Source organism: Xenia sp. Carnegie-2017, unplaced genomic scaffold, assembly GCF_021976095.1.
Source record: "Xenia sp. Carnegie-2017 unplaced genomic scaffold, XeniaSp_v1 HiC_scaffold_6, whole genome shotgun sequence".
NCBI lineage: Eukaryota > Metazoa > Cnidaria > Anthozoa > Malacalcyonacea > Xeniidae > Xenia > Xenia sp. Carnegie-2017.
This window is the reverse complement of record NW_025813526.1, coordinates 5381312-5401892: the sequence shown is the minus strand read 5'-3', so window position 1 is coordinate 5401892 and position 20581 is coordinate 5381312. Positions and strand designations below refer to the sequence as shown.

General features: G+C 34.0%; 1 protein-coding gene across 1 annotated transcript; it reads right to left on the bottom strand.

The window, feature by feature from the left end:
• Positions 1-8112: 8112 nt before the first annotated feature.
• On the bottom strand, positions 8113-9257 carry LOC124456980. Its single transcript, XM_047007279.1, is given in 4 exon segments — positions 8113-8271; positions 8274-8553; positions 8629-8710; positions 8816-9257. Coding segments are annotated over 4 exon segments (693 nt in total). The 5' UTR covers positions 8988-9257.
• Positions 9258-20581: the final 11324 nt, after the last annotated feature.

The following is a 20581-nucleotide window of genomic DNA, read 5'->3' as shown; positions in this document are numbered from 1 at the left end:
TGGATTGTTAAATCAGGAGTAGGCCGTTCATGAACGATAACATTCTGTTCGTCCGACGATCGAGCTGAGAACGGTTTAGCTAATAAGCTATTTAATAAATCAACATCAGTTGAGCAAATCGCAGTCGCACTTGAAGCCATTGTGTCATACACAAAAACAAAATAGCAATTTGAGAGCAAACACAATAGAAAACTTATACCGACAATGATCTCGTATTTTACATGTTTGTAAATGTAGATCGTCTAGGTTGGTATAGTCTGGGGAAGGACTGTTTTTGTTGCTGTGGACTGACGTTTCGACAACCTTAGCGGTAGTCATCTTCAGAGTCAAAATTTTTTTGACTCTGAAGATGCAGTTGCTAGGTTTCAAGACAAATTATGAAATTTTGCGGTATTACGATTACGAACCACCAAATAAAAGCGTGAAAATGAACGAATAAAACATATTATTGCAAATTGTATGTGAAAAAATATTTATCTTATCTCCAAACAGAATATTTATTATTTTTTGGGACATTTCTACTCCCGCCAGGCGGAGTAGCGGGACCGCTAGCTACGCCACTGTCAAAGCTCATCTCACAAACCGCAGACGATAACTAATTTTACAATCATCATGCCCGTGGCGTATCCAAGGTACCTCAACATAAATTATAGGTCATCAATTTTAAAATCAAATCACATTCAGACAAAAACTATTGGTTTTTAATTGGTAAAGAGTATAATTTTGCTAATGAATTTACCTCTAAAGTGTTTAGAAATGTAAATATACGGCAAAATGTGCTGCAGTACTTTATTTTGAGGTACTCTCGATCCACCACTGATCATGCACTCCAACTCATCTAACCATAAAACATTAATATTTTCCATTGAGCAAAGGAAAATCCTAAAAATCCTATACAACTTTCACATTTTAAGCATTAGGTTGTTCATAAAAAAATTCTCCATTTCAGAAGCTCTTGTCTTTGAGGAAAAGCAAAGCAAGCTTATGGATGACTTTCCAATACTTAAAGTCAAAAGTATGTGTTTTTTTAGTCATTTATTAGTTGACATGAATTTTTAAGTTATTATGCATGCTGAAATGCACTACCTTGAAATGAAATGGAATCTTTCATTCCAAAAAGTTAAAATAAAGATCTTTGGTAGAAAAAGAATAGTTACTTTTTTAATGAATTCTTTATGAATTAAAAAAAAGAATAACAATGCGAGATGACAAGCATAAAGTTGTGTTACCAATCAACTATATTCCGTAAAATGGAAAATTTAAGAGAAGCAATAACATGAACATTATTATCTCTTTCTAGAAACTAATATTTTTGGACGAAGACGTCGTCACTATCGTCGTGGGTTGTCTTTAAGAAGATGTCGTTACTATCGTCGTGGGTTGTCTTTAAGAAGACGTCGTTACTATCGTCGTGGGTTGTCTTTGAGAAGACCTCGTTACTATCGTCGTGGGTTGTCTTTAAGAAGACGTCGTTACTATCGTCGTGGGTTGTCTTTGAGAAGACGTCGTTACTATCGTCGTGGGTTGTCTTTGAGAAGACGTCGTTACTATCGTCGTGGGTTGTCTTTGAGGAGACGTCGTTACTATCGTCGTGGGTGGTCTTTGACCCAAAGGTATCGCAGAGCATTTACGAGACGATGTCAACGACGATTGTGTCTCTGGAGCTTGCGTCACAGGCGATTACTAGGAAATAGACGGAAATATTGGAGACGTGAGTTTATTGATTTCTTCTGCCTTCTCTCTAACTGGAAATGATCTTTTAAAGCAAAACAATGGCCAATTGATTATGAGGTTAGGCTAAACCTGTCAAGTAAATCGCTCAAATCACGAGAAATTCAGCTTACAATAACAAATAAAACAAAAACAAATTCATTTAAATATATTGCAACAAAAGTACATACTTCAAGATGGACAGTTATTTCAATCACCCTACTTTCATGATATGGACCTGAACGTTTCGTGTATTTTTTATTGAAGCCACATTACCGCATCGGCAAGGGAAATGAGAGGTAATGAGGTGATAGTGATGTAAACCGAGTTATTTAATCTTACTGAATGAATTCAACTGAAGGTTGCGACATAAAATTAAACTATTAATAAAACATAAACGCATCAAAGTTAACTAATTGATAATAGCACAGTAAGTGATTTAGTGGTAGCTAATGTTATTAATTATCTACCATTCACCCATCTTTACAGTAATAATAACATACGTGGTTATCATGAGTTCTTTTTGATTAAGAGACATCTATGTTGGAACCTTTTCACCTGTCCTTCTTCCCTCCTCTTTCAAATTAATTTTAACTTGTCCAAAGTAACATAGGAAAACTGAGGCGGCAATTCAATCCATTAAATTAAGTGTGTGTTTTTTTATCTCCCTGGAAAATAATTCTCCCGCGATCGATATCAACCATTCATAAACTTCGACTCCTACGTAAAATTATGGAGTAGCTATTTCCCTTTTTTTTGCAAAGTTGCATAAGTCAGCATTCTCGTGAGAATGCAGGCATTTCAGAAAGTACTGCAGTACACAATAATTACGATAACAATGCTTATGTTTCAACGAGTCAATTGTTTAACAGAAAGCACATATCATCATCCATGTTGGTGTAAAGTAGCTAACAGTGTATATGTATGGTGCTTGTACTACTTCAATGTCACTTTGTCCAGTAGATTACCATGACTAACATGTGTCTTTTACACTAACTAAAAATTCCAGAATCGCCTAAGGCACACCTAGTTTTGGTAATAGTAATAGTTCATACACTATCAATCACTCATTGTCATCATAAACATCATAATGCAATTAATCAATTTCCTTTTTTGAACATATGTCTTTACTCAACATGAATATATTGCTTTTTTCTGTTGGTCTAGGAAAATATTTTTACAGATGTTGTCATCAAAGACCTGTAAAAGTTCCCAGTAAGTTACTGATTTCATTGTTGTTCACAATTATATCTCACATGTTTAAAGTATAAATGATCATTATTCGCAGTCAAACAGACTATTGTTAGTAATTATCACTAAGAGTAGATTTCTAAAAATGTGGCAAAATTTTACAATTGGCAGTGAAAGTTTTGCAAATTCTTATTTTTGCTTCATTCTAACCTTAAGTAAGTTCATCGTACACTAACTTGAGTTTATGATCAACAAACTCTGTTTTTAATCGCACTCATCTAAGCAAATGAAATGGCAGTCCTTTTTACCAAATTGAATGCAGTATTTTTGCTATTTATATAATAGATGTGACACACAGCAATAGCCATTGTCACCAGTGATACTAGCTATTCAAATTGCGAGCTTACAAAACACGTTTGTCACGTTTACTGTGGGCATTGTAAAGTGTAAATATATAACCTAAGTGTACCTAAAAATGAATTGTTTTCAAAAAAAAATTAGTTTGACACAACTGAAAACATGAATTACTGACCCCTTCCCCCCCGCACGCTCTCTATTTTAAATCTATTTTTTTTAAAAATTCCAAATGCTCAAACGGTAGATGTACTCAGATCTTTTAATGTCTTCGGTCAGAAGAGGTCCAGCAGCAATATTTTTATATGTTTTTTATTCTTTCTCATTTGTTTTCATGCTTTTCTCTTCTTGTTCATAATTTTCATTTTAGTTTTCTTTTATGAGGGGAACTTGTGACGATTTTCGACGCTTCAATTAATTTAATTACCCTCTATAGTATCACATCTGAATTAAATGGAATACTTTTACTTATGGTAAAACTAGGGACGATGTATGATTTCTCGTCAACTTTCAACAAGCGTTACTACAATGAGCTATTTAGAGATTTAAAAAAGATTCATCCATAGGCAATAGAAGAGACAGCGGCAAAGATAAGAAAATCAATCCATTATCTCTCATTTATTTTAATATTTATTTTAGTTTAAGACTTTTGTTTGAATACTATGCTCATCAAAACTCATGAAAGTATATAGGCTTTTTTTGGTGCTTGGTATCAGGCGTTTTTTAATAAAATGCTTTGTATATTGCTCAAGTAACTGATTGTATATTGAAGTAGTTGATTTCACCATTATCAGAGATTTCTCGCAAATGTTACAAGTGGTGCGTCATTGTTTACCATTTTAAAATAACTTTAATAAAATGTGGTCACCAGAAGCATTTGCTTCACAAAAACAGTTGTTGTCGTCACTAGTTACTGAGGAAACACCACTTTCCTTTTAGCAGTCGTTTCCAATGGTTTGTGAGGACAGGCCGACAGGTAGATGCACACCCATCGCAATCATAAATTCTGTGATTTATTTTATCAGCCTCTCTTTCAGGTTATTGAACAAAACAGAACAAAATCTTCCCAAAACGTTTTGACAAATGGTATTGCTGTGATCTTCTATATATGTCAAAGTTTTCTCCGTTGAAATAATGAAAATTCTGGCAGCTTCTCTTAGAGACATTTCATTTTGAAAAACTTTTATATTGCATCCCTTACGTTACTCTCATTACTTTGGTTTGTCTTTTAATCATGGCTCTGCTGAAACTAAACTAGACTTAAAATTTCAAATAAATCTTCTATTTTAGGGCAGTCAATAAGGAATGAAATAAAATGTTATCCATTGACCTTATGGTCACTCAAAATATGCAACATATAAACTGAAACCTGTAAGTTAAGGGACAGGAGAGACATGGCACATTTTCACCACTGCCTCACTTTCCTTAAGTTAATACGGTATTCGAAAACTAAAATATGAATGTTGTAGACGGCATTTTTAAATAAACGATTTTTCAATTGTTTCAAACAACATCCGAACAGCGTCTATGAAGTAAGTTTCCATTATTTCCCTTATCGTAAACAAAGCTTTTCAACGTGCCTTTTAACTCAAGAAATCTTTATTGAACACCCACATGCTGTCTGCGTTTGTAAACATATAAAAACTTTCAACTTTCACACATGACATAGGTCGTAAGAAGAAGCTTCCTGGTGGATGACAGATTCTTACGCTGTAGCTTTATTCAATGTGTCAATAGTAAATGCTGCAATTAGTCCAGAAACGTTTCGAAGTTGTCAATTTTTTATTTTGAGAGTGTAAGACAACTTCATAGAGCAGTTGTTAAATCTTTTCTCGAAAGGGAAACTTTTCTTAAAGATAATGTTGAAGGATTGTTCAGCGATGACAACATCCTTCATTCACTTTCACGGAGACATTTTAAATTTGTCATCTGTTTGTGGAGAGGCAATGACCTTTGCACTTTTAGTTTTGAATATAATTGCCATCGTTTCTTATGCGTTTTTTTAGTCGTTTCTGTTAATACTTGATCGGATTTTGAAAAAACGTTGCCGGCGATGCAAATTCCATTGCGCAGGATAGTCTTTTCTATAATTAAAATTTCTCGGATCTGGACATCAAATAGACCGAAAAAAATTCCTTCAAAGCTCTCATCCTTAAATGTCCAACGCAAAGACAATTTTTGATACATCGTGAAATATTTTACTTTTAAATTTGTAGAATGAAACGTTTTCCAGACCAGCTTCTGATATATGTGCACTTGTTATTCTCTCAGAAGAGTAACAGTTGTAGACAGCCTTAATTTTTATTTAAGACATTTACATATGAAAGCGTTTATATGTAAATCACTAACCATTTATTGCAATAAAATCTTCTACGTACACATTGCAACATATATTTATGAGCATGGACATGCCAATTCCCAATGCCCTAAACGAGCATGATAACGTTCGTCCAACGCTTAGCCTGCTGAGTCGTTTGTATCTTTCTTTTAAAATTCCTTAAATGTGGTCATTCGCTGATAAATTTTATTGGAAATTCATAAACAATGCCTTTAAATATATTATGAGCAGCTGTATATCCGTTTTGCTAATCTCGGATCCCTTACTGGTGAGAAATACTAAAAAAAGTAAGCAACTTAACGTCAACACCACTCTGAGTCATATCGTGAAAACTAAGTTTTTAACATCTCTTTTTTTATCAGTTCTTATGAAATTTAAAATCGAATTTATGAAGTATTTTCTGTCATACACAAACTTCACTGATTGCCTTATAAGATGCAAGATTTCTTTTTTCACTGCAAACAATAATTACTACTTGATTTTTAATAGAATGTGAAGATAGAAGTTTTATTTTCGACAAATGTGGAAGATTATGTGTATGCCGCTACGGACGGTTTCAAAGTTGTCAACGAGTAAGAAGGAGTTCACACGAATGTCAAAGCAGGAGCGTTTACGTTACCTACATGCTGTATACCAGATCTCCACTAATCTATCTTACAAGGAGAGATACGAAGCTCTTCTTGACAAACACCGACAACATTTTAATGACAAAATACACAAGGTGACATATTTCCTTCCTTGGCATCGATGGTTTCTTCTCCAATATGAGAATCTTCTGCAAGAGGTAAACAGTTATTTATTATTTACACTTATAAAATAAACACAATAAAACGCGTGCGGTGACTGGTCTAGAGCCGTGTTTGCATTAGCCTGTGCAAAACACATCTAAGCTCGACCAATCAAATCAATCAAAACAATCAATCATTCAAAGATAATTTGCAAATCAATCATGAATATATTTTGGAGGAAAAATTGAAATGTTTGTTTTGTCGCATTATTGTTATTTTATCAAAGAAATAAAAGATGTTTTTCGTGTCTGCACTGGCTTATGCAAACCTCGGAGACGTTTGAGAGAACTTTCGACCATGTGCAACCCATCACCAAGAATGAGGAAAACAATGGCGGATAAGCAAGCCATTTTCAAAATGGCGTCTGCTTTTATCAGAAAAGAGTGGTTTCAAAATATACATGATAATTTGGAATATTACCAAGCTGCCACACTCGATAAATGTTGCAAAGCTGCCAGGCATTATAAACTGCCTTATTGATGAAATAAAACTAAGTGTGCATACTTCCCCCGATATGTGACGAGAACGTTGATTTGTAGCCAGTGTTTCTATTGCGATTACATATAAGTATGCTGAAAATGGTTTACGAAATGGGGCAAATAATTCATCACCTAGTCGTCATATCCCAAGAACCACACTTTTAAATTATAGTCCGTTATTGATTGTACTAAAATTGTGGGTTCAATAGTTGATTTAACCGTGATAAAATACTTCCAAAGGCTCTCAAATTAGGAACTGCACAAGTCGCTTTCCCGTTGTCTTTTTGCCTTATGTACGTCTTTCTTAAGCACTTGATCGGGTGATACTGCACATGACAAACCGAACCGGATGTTTAAGATCTGTTACGACTAACTGTTGCGCCGTGGAACGAAAATCATATACCATGCAGTTTATGTTGTTTTGTTACGTAAGATTAACACATTTTTCCATATTTATAAATAAATTCAAAGACTGTACTCGGCAGCTTAACGAATGGAGGAATAAGTACAGTAATTTAGCAGACGAGAAAAAACAATTGCATGAAGATATAAAGAAGGAAATTAATAGTTTAGAAAAGGAAATTACTGATTTAAAGGAGTCGAACAGGACTCTGAAAGATTATGTCGAAATTTTAAAACGTAACGAAACTGTAAACTGTCAAGGAAACCTGTAATAAATTTGGGAGCTAAGCAAAGGGGGCGAAAGCTTCAACTGCTTAAAAACAGAGCCCAATGTGCACTTTGGTTCTGCAAGAGCTTTGGCTTGGACCTAACTAATATAAAATTGCAAGATGAAAGCGGTTGTAGTTACTCATAAAAGAAAAGAGTTCTTAAACAAAAGGTCTTTCAAAAATGAGAAAATGTGAACTCATACAACCAAAATTTATAGATAGTTGATAACTTACTCAACATGCACTTACACGTTTCTTCTTTGTAAGTATTATTTACAGAAGCTAAAACTCGTTGAAATGATTTTTTCGGTTCTGGTGATTAGTTCACATGTTTTTTATTTAAACAGCAGCAGATCCAGAGTTAAGGAAACTAAAATACTGTTATTATAATAAGGCAGTTAGTTGTGAATTTTAAAGCAACAAAAACTCGCCAATAATGGGCGGTGACAATTTATTTTCCAAATGCAAGTAATTAAGCTGCCAAAACTACATTTGTATTACTATCAAACATTTGTTCATTATAAAAGGGTTGCCAATGGAGCATGCAAAGTTCCACAAAAATATATGTAATATCTCTACCATCATTTGAATACTGAAACTAAGTACACAATAAAGGAATCTTTATAAAAAAAAACAGAGATTTTCTCGAAACATGTTTGAGGCATTGCATTTATTTTAGTTCTATTCCTTTTGTGAGTTTTTGGGGATTTTCCCAAAAATTTTCTTATTTTCAGTTCAGTGAATATTTAATCTTTATTCCATCTCCATGACTGTCATAAAGACAACTCCAGTTCTCTGGGAACTTACATAGAAAGAAGTCCTTTTTCTCATAAAGAGTCCAATGTTTTTGCTGTGCTGGTTCACCAAAGCCATAAAAAAGATATTGGAAAACATCATGCCTGAAATCTATAGAAATTCTTTGCTCAGAGCCTTGACGTTTTTGAGCAATAAGAGCTGTCATTCTTAGCCTGTCGACACATGATTGTACAATTTCCATAGCTGTGTTAGGTTCTTTAAAATATCTAGAAATACAATAAATATAAGCTAGCTTTAAATTTTCTCCTACATTTTAAACAAGCTTTATATTTGCGAAGTACCTGAGTAAAGTTGACGAAAGGTGCTCTTCTGGCTCCCATGTATTTTCGTAAAAGCTGTAATCCTTCCCCTTAATAAGATATTCGACTTCCAAGAATGTTTTCAAGGCATTTGTGTTTAAGAATTTCAATTTTTTGAAGCATTATTTATTGCAAATGGGGCAGTAAGAAACTGAGAGGCTATATTTTGTATTTACCTCTCCACCTTTTCTTTCGGCAACCACCAGCTCAGCTTCAATTAGCCCAAGAGTTTTTCTTTTCTTTCTTCTCTTTTTGCTTTCGTCGTAAAGCAAATATACACTACTCAAATTGTTTAGCAAACTGAATGGCACACAGCCTGGAGAACGTAAATCTGCCGCCATTTTATTTTATGGATTATTAATTACTTAAAGGAGCAACCACTGAATGTGAGCGCAGTCGCAAAATGTCTTTCATTTCTGGTGATGCCTCGACCTTCGGTCTCGGGCTTACACTGGTCTGCTCTCGAGTTCTCCCAAAGGTCTCCTCGTTTTGCTTAAGCCCATTTTTGTTTCTTCAATATTTAAACCGGTAGTATCTCAACCTAGATCCTAAAATATAACTAAATATAAAAGACAAAGAAGTTGATTTTCAGATAGCCGTGTGAAAAAAATTGAAAAGGACACTACATATAGGTTTAAAAAATTATAAGCTATATAAATAAGCTAAAAATAAAATAGCTTCTGCACATCTATACGCAAAGTTACGTTTTAAAGCAGTTTTTTTTGTTTAGGCAAGTTGCGAACGCGTTTGTTTTCACACATAAAATACTTGGAATTGTTTGTTACATCTCGACCGTTATTACAAAATGAAGAGGATAATTTTCTATTCAAAAACATGAAAATATTTTGTACAAACAAAAAAACTAGTGCAGTTTCTTCATTTAAAATTTGCATCAAATTTGCATCTTTCCAATAGTAGTCTATTATGAAAGTATATACTATTTCAATGAAATTCTGTCAAATCATTCATTTTTAATAGCTTGAATTTTGAATTTCGACAATTCCATCGTCAACGCTTCAATGCTGACTCAAGCAGTACATAATGTTCAACTTTTTCCAGTATAATACAATATTAAAGCAGAATAACTGATAAATTTGTCATGTGTTCCAATTAATGGTGTTTTTCTTGGTGTTATCGAGTAAGACTAAAATATTTTTCTGTGAACTACACCACACACTTGAGACAAAGTGTATTTGATTCCCAGGACAGAGTTGCCACTCAATATTGCAAATGTAAGATGATCGTAGCGCAGCTGTTAGGGACCATAGATACGACGCAAATATCTTGTTTCAATAAGTCATACCAAATGTGTTGGCAAGAAGCTTCAATGAATAAACAGAAAATTAGCCAACCTAATCAACCAAAGTTGGAGATGAAAGAAAAACAAGAAGCCGAAATTGTTTTATATATCCCAAAGTATTATGATCTTCGTTTAAGACTAGCCTGCTATTAGCATAAACAATAACGTGAAATGACCAAAGATCGTGTCATCTTCATGTCTCAAGTCTTTTTGTGGTATAGCAAAACATTTTTCTTAATAAGATCTTTATTCCAGTTACATAATTTATGTGGCAAAATACGTCGATTGTTTTGTGATATGTACACTTGAAAAAATGCAGAAAGTATTTTGATTTCTTACATAATCATAATAGGTCGATTGTCGAGTAACAGTGCCCTTTTGGGACTGGTCAATGGTGTCTGCCGATCCCTTCAACAGCGATTTTTGGAATAAAACATACGGATTTGCAGGAAACGGTATTAAAGTACCCCCGTGCGTTGAAGCAGGATTGTTTGGTACGGTAAACAATTGGAAAACACCAGATGGAGGATGTTTGCAACGAAATTTTATTACTGATAGTGGAGTGATTCCAGATGTGGTAGCTGTTTCTCAAACACTAGCGAGAAATGAAACGGAGTTTTTAGACTTTGAATTGATGCTTCGCGTGAACTTGCATGACGTGGTGCATTTTGCTATTGGTGGTACGATGATCGGTATTTATTCTGCTGTAGCACCTGAATTCTTTCCCATTCATGCATTTGTGGATAAGATATGGGACGAATGGCAACGAAAAGGAGACAAATATCGTATTCAGCAGCTTTTTACAACGCAGAAAACTTTAATGCCAGGTACAAATTATTCCAGTGCACAATTTCTGGACAGCAGTATGATGCCTGGCATGGTGCGTGTCAAGTATTTACAACCTAATCTTGATATTTGGAACAAACGTATTAAAGACTTGAAAGTACTTGCAGGTATTACATTTCACCTTTAAAATATTTAAGTAACAATTTCGAGAGTAAGAAGCATGCTTGCATATTTTTTCAAACTTATTGAAAACCAAGTTAAAAGTATATCTGCAATATTCATCATTAATCATTTCCTTTTAAGTTGTCGAAATCCAAAACAGTTTGAATTTCTAGACATTCCACAATTAAGCTTTTAATCCACAAAATAATTCGTGATTCTTTCCGTTGTAAATGCAGAAATATATAGAGCTTTTTTAGGAATTTTTACTTTATATTCTTTCTGTGTTTGCTCGAAAATTATGACAGTAAATTAGAAACAAATTTTTCATGTATTTTTTATGAAATATATCTCTTAAACATATAACATTAATATTCTAATGGTGCCATAAAAAATCATTTTACTAAATTTCCATTAAGTCAAATCACTCGTTTTCATTCTCAAGCGATTGCATTCACACGTATATTTAGAGAGCAATCCTCTTGGAATGCCAGATCTACCGCATTTGGCCATAGCAAACATCAACCCAAAAGCATTCGATACATTTAAAGTGACAGAGCAAGAGAGAGCCCGAGCAAAAAATCTAGAGCTGTGTTATTCGACAAACTATCCCGTCAATGTTTCCGAGCTACATGGAATGGAACGAAAAATGGGAATTCGAGCAGTCGACATTGAAAGTATGGTTCGAAAGAAATTGTTACATTAACTTAAGTGCGTTTCTAATGGCTTTATCTATCCAAGATTTGAGTTTTTGTGATACGTTAAAAACAATGCTTTTTTAGTACAGTCAGTATAAATCAGCTACAGATTGCAAGTATTGCCATTTGGGTAAAATCTGCATAGAATACAACTGAAAAGCTGATATATATATATAAAATAAAATAAAATCGACAGGTTTTCCTGTCGCTACTCACAGTTTCACGCCGTTGGGCAACTGACAGATTATATACTAGAAGTTACTGTCGCAAGGGAAGTGCTGCCCGCCCCTTCCCCTTTTCATCAACAAAATTGCATGGTACAGTCGCATCCTTTAGAAACACCTCTTTGTACTCAGCAATCTAGGTGGTTTCATACGTATGGTTATGATTAAATGATTTAAATGATAGGTAAAGAAATTCTATATGTGTGTTCCACTAACTTTTATCATTGCGATGGCTAGGTTTATTTCGTTATGTTTAGAGGTTTCTTTCTATCGAAAGGCCTGTTCACACGATCCGATTTGTCAGATCAGATTATTTCGGTAGTTTCTTCTTGAGACGGTCCGATATTTGTTCATATTCGTTTAGAAGTTTATAATCGTTTGAACAGCCATTTCTGTTATCTAGTACGTTTATCGATATGTTTTCGTATTTTCGTTCTTGTTTCCAAGTCCTTCAAATCTATGAAATTTGGTTAATACGCTTCCTTTGATGTTGTCGGATAAAAGCAGTGCAAGTTCTATTTCCATCCGATGTTTTAGATTAACGGATCCGACTGTCAGAGGCTAACTTTATTTTTATATGTGTTCACACGATCCGTTTTAATGATCCGACAAAATCGGATCCGGACAAATTAGATCGTGTGAGCAGATGCGTGTAAGCGTGTACGGGCCATTGCAAGCCCTGTTGACCTTATATGGAGGGAGTGCTAACAAAGGCACGCGTTCTGAAAGCCGATTGTTGACCTATGGCAAAATATTTCCCATGCTTTACATCTTATTTTATTTTACATTTTAAATAATTTTAAGATAAATTCATTACCGTTTCAAATGAAAACAAGATAAGATGTTTATATCTCGAGAAATATTTTTTTATGATGCTTCAAATAAAATCAAATCAAATTAAAAAATTGTTTAATATGAATACATCTTGCAGTTTTTACAACTGAATTACATGTATAATACACCATTATTATATATAGTTACAATAATACAGTTATTTACAAGCATTAAGATTAATAATAGTATTAAAGAAAGAATAAATGAAAGACATATTACATAAGCAGATCGAATGTACAACATATGGGCAACCTACAATTTAAGAGACATGTTCGTTTGCGAAATTTGGAATAAAAGAGTTTTTAAAACTATTTGTGCAATATTTAATTGCATAATATGTTTTATTTGTCCTTAGCATATTATAAATGCCATCAGTTCTTTGAGGTAATAAATTGTAAAGTTTGTGATTCTTATACGTCACTATATCATTAAAGAATCTCCTATTGAGAGATTCACGTCTGTCAAATAGGGTCGGAATATCAGCTATTGTTAATGCATCTTTATAATGTACTCCACGAAATATTATGTCCACGGGTCTCCTTTGTGTACGCTCTAAATCATCAGAAAGATATTTTGGCAGAGCAGAGTGAAATACTTGGCAAGAGTACTCAAGAATTGATCTTATTATAGCGAAGTAAAAACAAACAAGGTCTTTTTTTATCTACATCAGCCCGTTTCAACTGCTTAATGAAGTATAGACGTTTTGCTGCCTTTTTAGTAATAACATTTATGTGGTCGTTCCATTTTAAATCCTTACTTATTGTGAGTCCCAAAATTTTAATATTTTGAACTCTTTCAAAAGGTTGATCATCGATTAAGATTTCGTCAAACGTTGGAGTAGCTTTTCTGAAACATTTGATCATTTCTTTACATTTCTTTAAATTAAGAGTGAGTTTATTTTCTATTGACCACTTAGCAATGTGGTTGATTTCTTGTTGTAGATAAGTTTTCCGATCATATGAATTTAGTTCTGAAGTAGTGGTGTCATCTGCAAATTTCCATATTAGTAATTCTGTTTTTCCAGATATTTCTAAGTAGTTGACCATGGCTAAATATAGCCATGGTCCTAGACAGATTCCTTGAGGCACTCCTGCAGGGACGTTTTTTCAATCAGACACACACTGATTGAGTTTTACTCTTTGTTTCCTGTCTCTAAGATAATCAATAAGCCGGTTGATGGTTAAAGGTTTAATCCCAAGACTTCAAAGCTTGGCAATTAGGAGATTATAATCGATCATATCAAATGCTATTTTAAAGTCTAGGAAAACATCTCAAACTGCGACAGTTTTTCCGTCAGTCATTCGTAGCCAATGATGAATCATCGATATGAGAGCATGGATAGTTGATGATTTAGGTATAAAACCATATTGATGCTTATCGATGCATCTTAACATGACTGGTTTTATATCTTTTTCAATAACAAATTCTTCTGCAATTTTGGATAGAGTGGAAGTAAGTGATATCGGTCTCAAATCCTGTGTAAAATCTTTGACAATTGATGTTTTGGGCAGTGGGACGACATCGGCAATTTCCCACATCCTAGGAACTTGACGGTTTCGGAAAGACACATTTAAATTAGTGTGATTGGTAACGTGAGAATATCTGCATAGTCTTTCAGTATCAAATTAAGGAGACCATCAGGACCGCCGGCCTTTGAGCGACTAATTTTTCTTAACTTATCAACAACCTCGATTTTGTCGACTTCAATAAACTGGTCGTTCTCATCCATAGACACATATGCATCAGGAGAAAGCAGAGAATATTCTTGCATCACATTTATAAAGGATTCGTTGATTTTATCACATAAAATTTTTTCATCGTTATCTAAAACTGTACATAACATATCTTCAAGTTTTTTTTAGTTAAATTTATAGTTTCCACACAATTGTTTGACCTCTTGCCACCACTTATTAGGTTTTACATTTCTAAGGTTTTCAACTTTAGACTTATGATGAACTTTTCGAATGCCTTTCCTTTCTTTGTTAACCTTGTTTCGAAGAACTTTAAATATTGCAGCGTTTCCGGATGCAAATGCTCTTTGGCGTATAGAGATCAATGTCTTTAGATGTCTAGTCATCCATGGACGATCATTCATATGACCCTTGAGGGAACGTTGGGGCATTATTTTATTTAGTCCATAGTTAATGATATCTGTCATTATTTCGATATTCTGGTCACATGCATATTCGTTGGATAGCATATGGGACCATGGGACATATATCTGTCAAGACTGGCATTTTTTACTTTGTCGTTTATCTCTATTGACTGAGATTGGCAAGAAGCGGTACGTTCTTTTGGTTTGACTTTAATTGTCACATGATCCGAGACACCAAATGGTGGCGCACTAGTCGGTAGGTTATACATATTTAAGTTTGAAAAAATCTGATCAGGAGTATTAGGTCTTCGGGTTGGGAAACTGACCATTGGCTTTAGATGGAATAATTTTACGGTGCGCTCAATTATAATTTATTGAAATCACCGGCAATAATAATTGCACTATTGGGGAAAGATGACTCGAAACTTTTCAATGTATTTTGTATGTGTGAGATCATACGATCATTATCTTCTCCCGAGGGATGACAGACTACACCAACCATAATTTGATGAAATTCTCTAGGTAAACGGTGAGGGCAAAGCATAGACCACAGAATATTGATGACTTTACGTATAAGCAGACACCTCCATGCAACTTCTGAACTCGATCCTTTCTTAGCAGTTGATAGTTACAAATGCTAATTGCTTCGTTTGGAATTGATTCCTTTAACCAAGTCTCTGTAAACATAGCAATATCAGTGTCTGACATCAATATGGTATTCGCAATCTCGTCAATTTCAGGAGCAAGTGACATTGTATTAGACAGTAATAAGGAAGGTACAAATTCATGTTTATGAGCATTACGTAGAACAGAAAAGTCGGACGATCTTTTGATGTATATCAAGTTCAGTGGGTTTATACCAGCGTTTTAACCTTCAAATTCTTGTGGAAATAGTTCAGCCATTTCCTCCACTTTTGGTTCCGAATAGTGTAAAAAATAAGGGTTCGAGGGAAAAAAGGACGACGATTTACTTTATCTGATATTCTATTGCCAATAATGGTATTAATTCTCTTGTTTTTTTAGACTTCACGAGGTTCATAGTTATTGTTTCTTTGTCAGTGATCTTTATATTTTCTGAGCGTAGTATATCTTATGGTATTGGGCTGACTTAGATGCTTCTTGCTATTGTCTTCAAAAGCTAATTTATTTTCTTGGTGAACAACATATTATTCTTTTGTTTTATAAGATTCCTCATATACTCTTTTATTAATCTTATAGAGATGGTGTGTATTTTGTTGGCTTGATAGTAATGTAATAACTGTAAATGGAAAGCCTTGCTTTTAAAAGCAGTTGAACAGGTCTTTTCCACATCAGTTTTACGCTTGAAGTTTTGACTACATTTAATACCTCGAAATCATTTCACGCCTCACTGAAACTCGGTTAGCCGGGATCATGTAAACAACCCCTAAGTTGGCTCGGTTTGAGATAGACATCCTAACCGCACATGAGATTTATTTCTCATTGGCAAGACGCACGGGTGGGTTTTTATGTTGGAATCAATCTTATGGGGGTCATTAAGAGAAACATTTGCATTTTTTCCTTGTTTGTATGATGTATTTGATGAAAATCAATGTTTATCATAGAAGTAGTATTTGGGAGGGGAGTTGACTGATTGTGCATAATGGGTAGAGTCATGTCAAGAGTAGTGTGCTGCCACGCTGATGCGTGGCGAGACACAGAGGACACTACCTTTTCTAGACATTTTAATAACATAATCACATGACACCTATACAACGTCGACGTATCATAAACCAACTTACACGGGACTATTGACAAACTACTTCAGTTTCACACCACTTTCATACAAAACTGGATTAATACGAACACTTATAGACAGAGCATACAACATTAACAACACCGACAATGGCTTTCAACAAGACGTAAAGAACATCACATCTATTTTATTACGCAACTCTTTCCCCTAAACTTCATCAACAAAACTGTCAAACGATATCTCCATGACAAAACTAATACTAACTGCAAAGCAAACACCAAAACATCCGATATAACAGTCACGACCATTAACAACGAACAGTCCATAAAAACTCTTTACTTTAAACTACCGTACATTGAACATCGTTCACGACACACACAACGCAGACTTACAAACATCATCAAACGCCTCTGCACTGACATTAAAATCCGACTAATTTTCGCTTCTTTAAAAATCAATAACTACTTCTCATTCAAATATCCTATCCCTGATTCTATTAAATCTATGGTGGTACACCAATTTGATTGTGCGGGATGTAATTCCCGATACATTGACAAAACTTCCCATCACTTATCAACCAGAATCAGGAAACACACCACAACTGACAAAAACTCACATATCTTTCGACACCTTTTAAAATCACCTTCATGTAAAACTAACTATTCACCCTCTTGCTTTGAAATCATCGACACTGCAGATACTACATTCGCACTCAAAATCAAAGAAGCACTTCACATTAACAAAACTAACCATTGAATCACAACGTTCAAGGTTTTCGTTTTAACACTATATTCAGCCTGTAAATACTTTCATAATTCTAACCACTATTTCATTGTAATATAAAAATCTATTCATAAATGTATAAATTGTATCACAGTATCATATTACTCATATATATTCATCACATACATAACATTCCTTATAATACTGAAGTTGGCATCATGAGATGTTGAAACATGTTTATTTTTAAAAAAAATATTGTCGTTTTCATTAAATGCGCAATATCAACAGTGCTTTTACGCAGTTACAGACAATATTGTTTCAAAAAAGTTAGGCATCGACGATAATGCAAGTAAACTCGACCAAATCCTCACTCGTGTACGTATTTTAGAAAAAAAATCGAAAAACGATGATAACGAAAAAGCCGTCCTTCTAGCCGACAGCGCGAAAATGGCAGCCGAGATTGACCATTTGAAATTTTCTATTAACATGCTAAGAGAAGACAACAATCGAATTTGTCTCTCCTTGATAACAATCAAAAGTCTCTGCTTTAATAGATTTCCATCGCAATAATCAACCCAAGAACAATGAACAAAAATCAACAACTAATCCTCCTCCGCTAGTAAATAGATTTGGAAATCTCCACGATGAATTCCACCCTAGAAAATCACGTAGCTCCGACAGTTAGCACACCGTCAATGGAAGTATGCCTCACTCAGTCAACTCAGTCTAACTGAATGCTTACCGCAGTAAACAGAAGGAAAAGTTTTTAAAATTAAAAATTTGCAATCCTAACGACGACAACGAGCAAACTGACAAAAAAACTCAATCTCAACTAAATGACTACGCGATAAACAGAAAGAAAAGTTAACCAAATCAAAAATTTACACTTCTAATAACGACCAAGATATAACTGACCAAAGAGTCCAAAATTATTCAGCTACATCAACTCTTATCATTGGTGACTCAATGTTGAAACATATCGATCCAAAAAAGATCTCCTGGGCAGCGAGAGGAAAATCTAACTGTCACTCCTTCAGTGGTGCAAAAGTAAAGGACATCTAGCAAAAAATGCTGGAGTTCCCCCCAAATAAATATGGTACTGTTACGAACGTCCCGACTAATAATAAAATGGACATAAAGTTCGGTTTGATAAGGCAATTCACTAAAACTTTGGATAAAGATGGACGGTGTTTTCAGTTTCGTTGTAAAACCTTCCCCAATTTGTCAACTGAAAAATTAAAAGCTGGTATTGATCCCGAAAATCTTGGCTCTTTAAGCGATGAGCAAGGAGAGCGCTTTCACCATGACTTAAGAGAAAGGTGGGACATGGTGATGATGGCGGACTTCTGTTGGAATTTAAAAAGAGATGTGCAAGCACCAAAACATTCGCGACAATCAAAAAAAACGAAAATTTAGACCGTAATAATGCAAACATTAAGTTTTCATTTTTAGTTACATGTACTGTACATGAAGTGTACATGATTCTTTCTTGGAATACTGCAATTTTATCATAAAAACTGACATTTTGTTTTGAAACATCTTGAAAACATGTAAATCTTGAAAACATTGTTTTAAAAAAATATAACTAAAGTCGCATAATTTTAAATTCAAATTTGCAAAAAAATTTGACCTCCGAGAGCAAAATGAATGTTATTTCTAGATTTAGCATAGCAAAAATATAGTAAATCTGTCAAAAAATATCAGACACGTTTTAAAAAGTTTCTTTTTGTTGACCAGTGCTATCTTTTATAGGACTTCCTGGGTAAAATTCCTTGGAACACTCTACAAAATTGGGGCAATTATCCATGTGGGCTTCAACAATTTTCTGCCTGTTTTTGCTGAGATTAAATCAATCCATGTTTTAAACTCATCAATTGAAAGGGTGTATTTTGCTGCTGAAATTTTGTACACAAAAGAGTTTTGTGAGCATTACCGTACCTATGTTGTAAACAGTACATCGTGAAATTCAGTATTAGCCACAAAGATCATTGCAGTACTATCTCCCACTTCACTTTCTGAATCATGTCTGTTCACATAACCAGACACATGTTTTGCCTAAATGTGATATTCACAATTAATACCAATTTTTACTGATTTAAAATATGAAGTGTGCATGTTCATAGCAAATATCATCAAATTGTAAAGTATTGCCTATCAAATTGCTCAAAAGTGCCATTACTTCATCATAAAGCAAAGAACAAATTCCATTTTTCATGAAAACAGTGCATTTCTTAAGGTTCCCTATTTTCTGGTAAATGTGAGAAATATGATAACTGGAGTTGCAGGTTTACACTTTGAAGTATTTTCAACTAAAAATAGGCTTTTTGTTGACCAGAATGATTGAAGCATATGTAAAAATGTGTTTTTCTTTGTTCAGAATTAGTATAGGGGCAATATTCAGTATTGAAGCTGAGTTACAGCAAACAACAAGATTCATGAGTAAAGACTTAGATAACAAGGCGTATATACAAAAGAAATATATATTTTGTTGTTCATTTAGAAAATATATAGCTAAGTACATCTTGAATTTATGTGATACTTCTAAGTTCACTAACTCTTTATATTGAAAAAAAAACAGCTAAATAATCTCAAATGGGTACAACAAAAAATCTTACAAAAATTTTTTGAGAACTAAATATCAGATCTTTGTCATAATATGTGATTTAGTTTGTTCAAAAGCAATTAAAACTGCTAAAATGCAAAAAATACATTCGTACTAGACAATACCTGACCCATTTGTTTTCTGCCGTTCACTCCTACGACAATTGAATCACTTTCAAAACCATTACAAACAAAGCAAATGGTCGTCTTCAAAAACTCTTTACTTTGAATGATAGTAGAATATTATTTTTCCTGCAATATCATAGTCATCTACGGCCGTTATCATAGTGAAAACAGCAATCGAAACGCGCGTGCATCATGAAATAGTTGGCCGCCATATTTGTATTGAGTCACCAGATTCGATGCAGTCATCAAGTTGCTCTCGGTTAGCACTATTTTCCACCCAGCAAACCGCCCTTTACTTTACACAATCGTTAATAAATTAAAGATGGCGGCTAATGGGAAAGAACCAAAAGCTAAAAGGAAACCATGCATGCACTGGTGCTAGGTCGATTTGAGATGGCGAGTAATTTTATATTTTTATAATACAGTTTTTAATATCAACATATGAAAATATTTACAGATAAATGTTGCAGTATAAATTTTCATGCAACCACCTTAAGTTATAAACTTATAATCCAGGATGGAAAATATGTCGTTTTTCGACGATTGTGTAAAATATTATATAAAATATTATATTGTGTAAAATATTAGATTGTGTAAAATATTATATTGTGTAAAATATTATATTTCAAATAAAGGGCGGTTTGCTGGGTGGAAAATAGTGCTAACCGTTGCTCT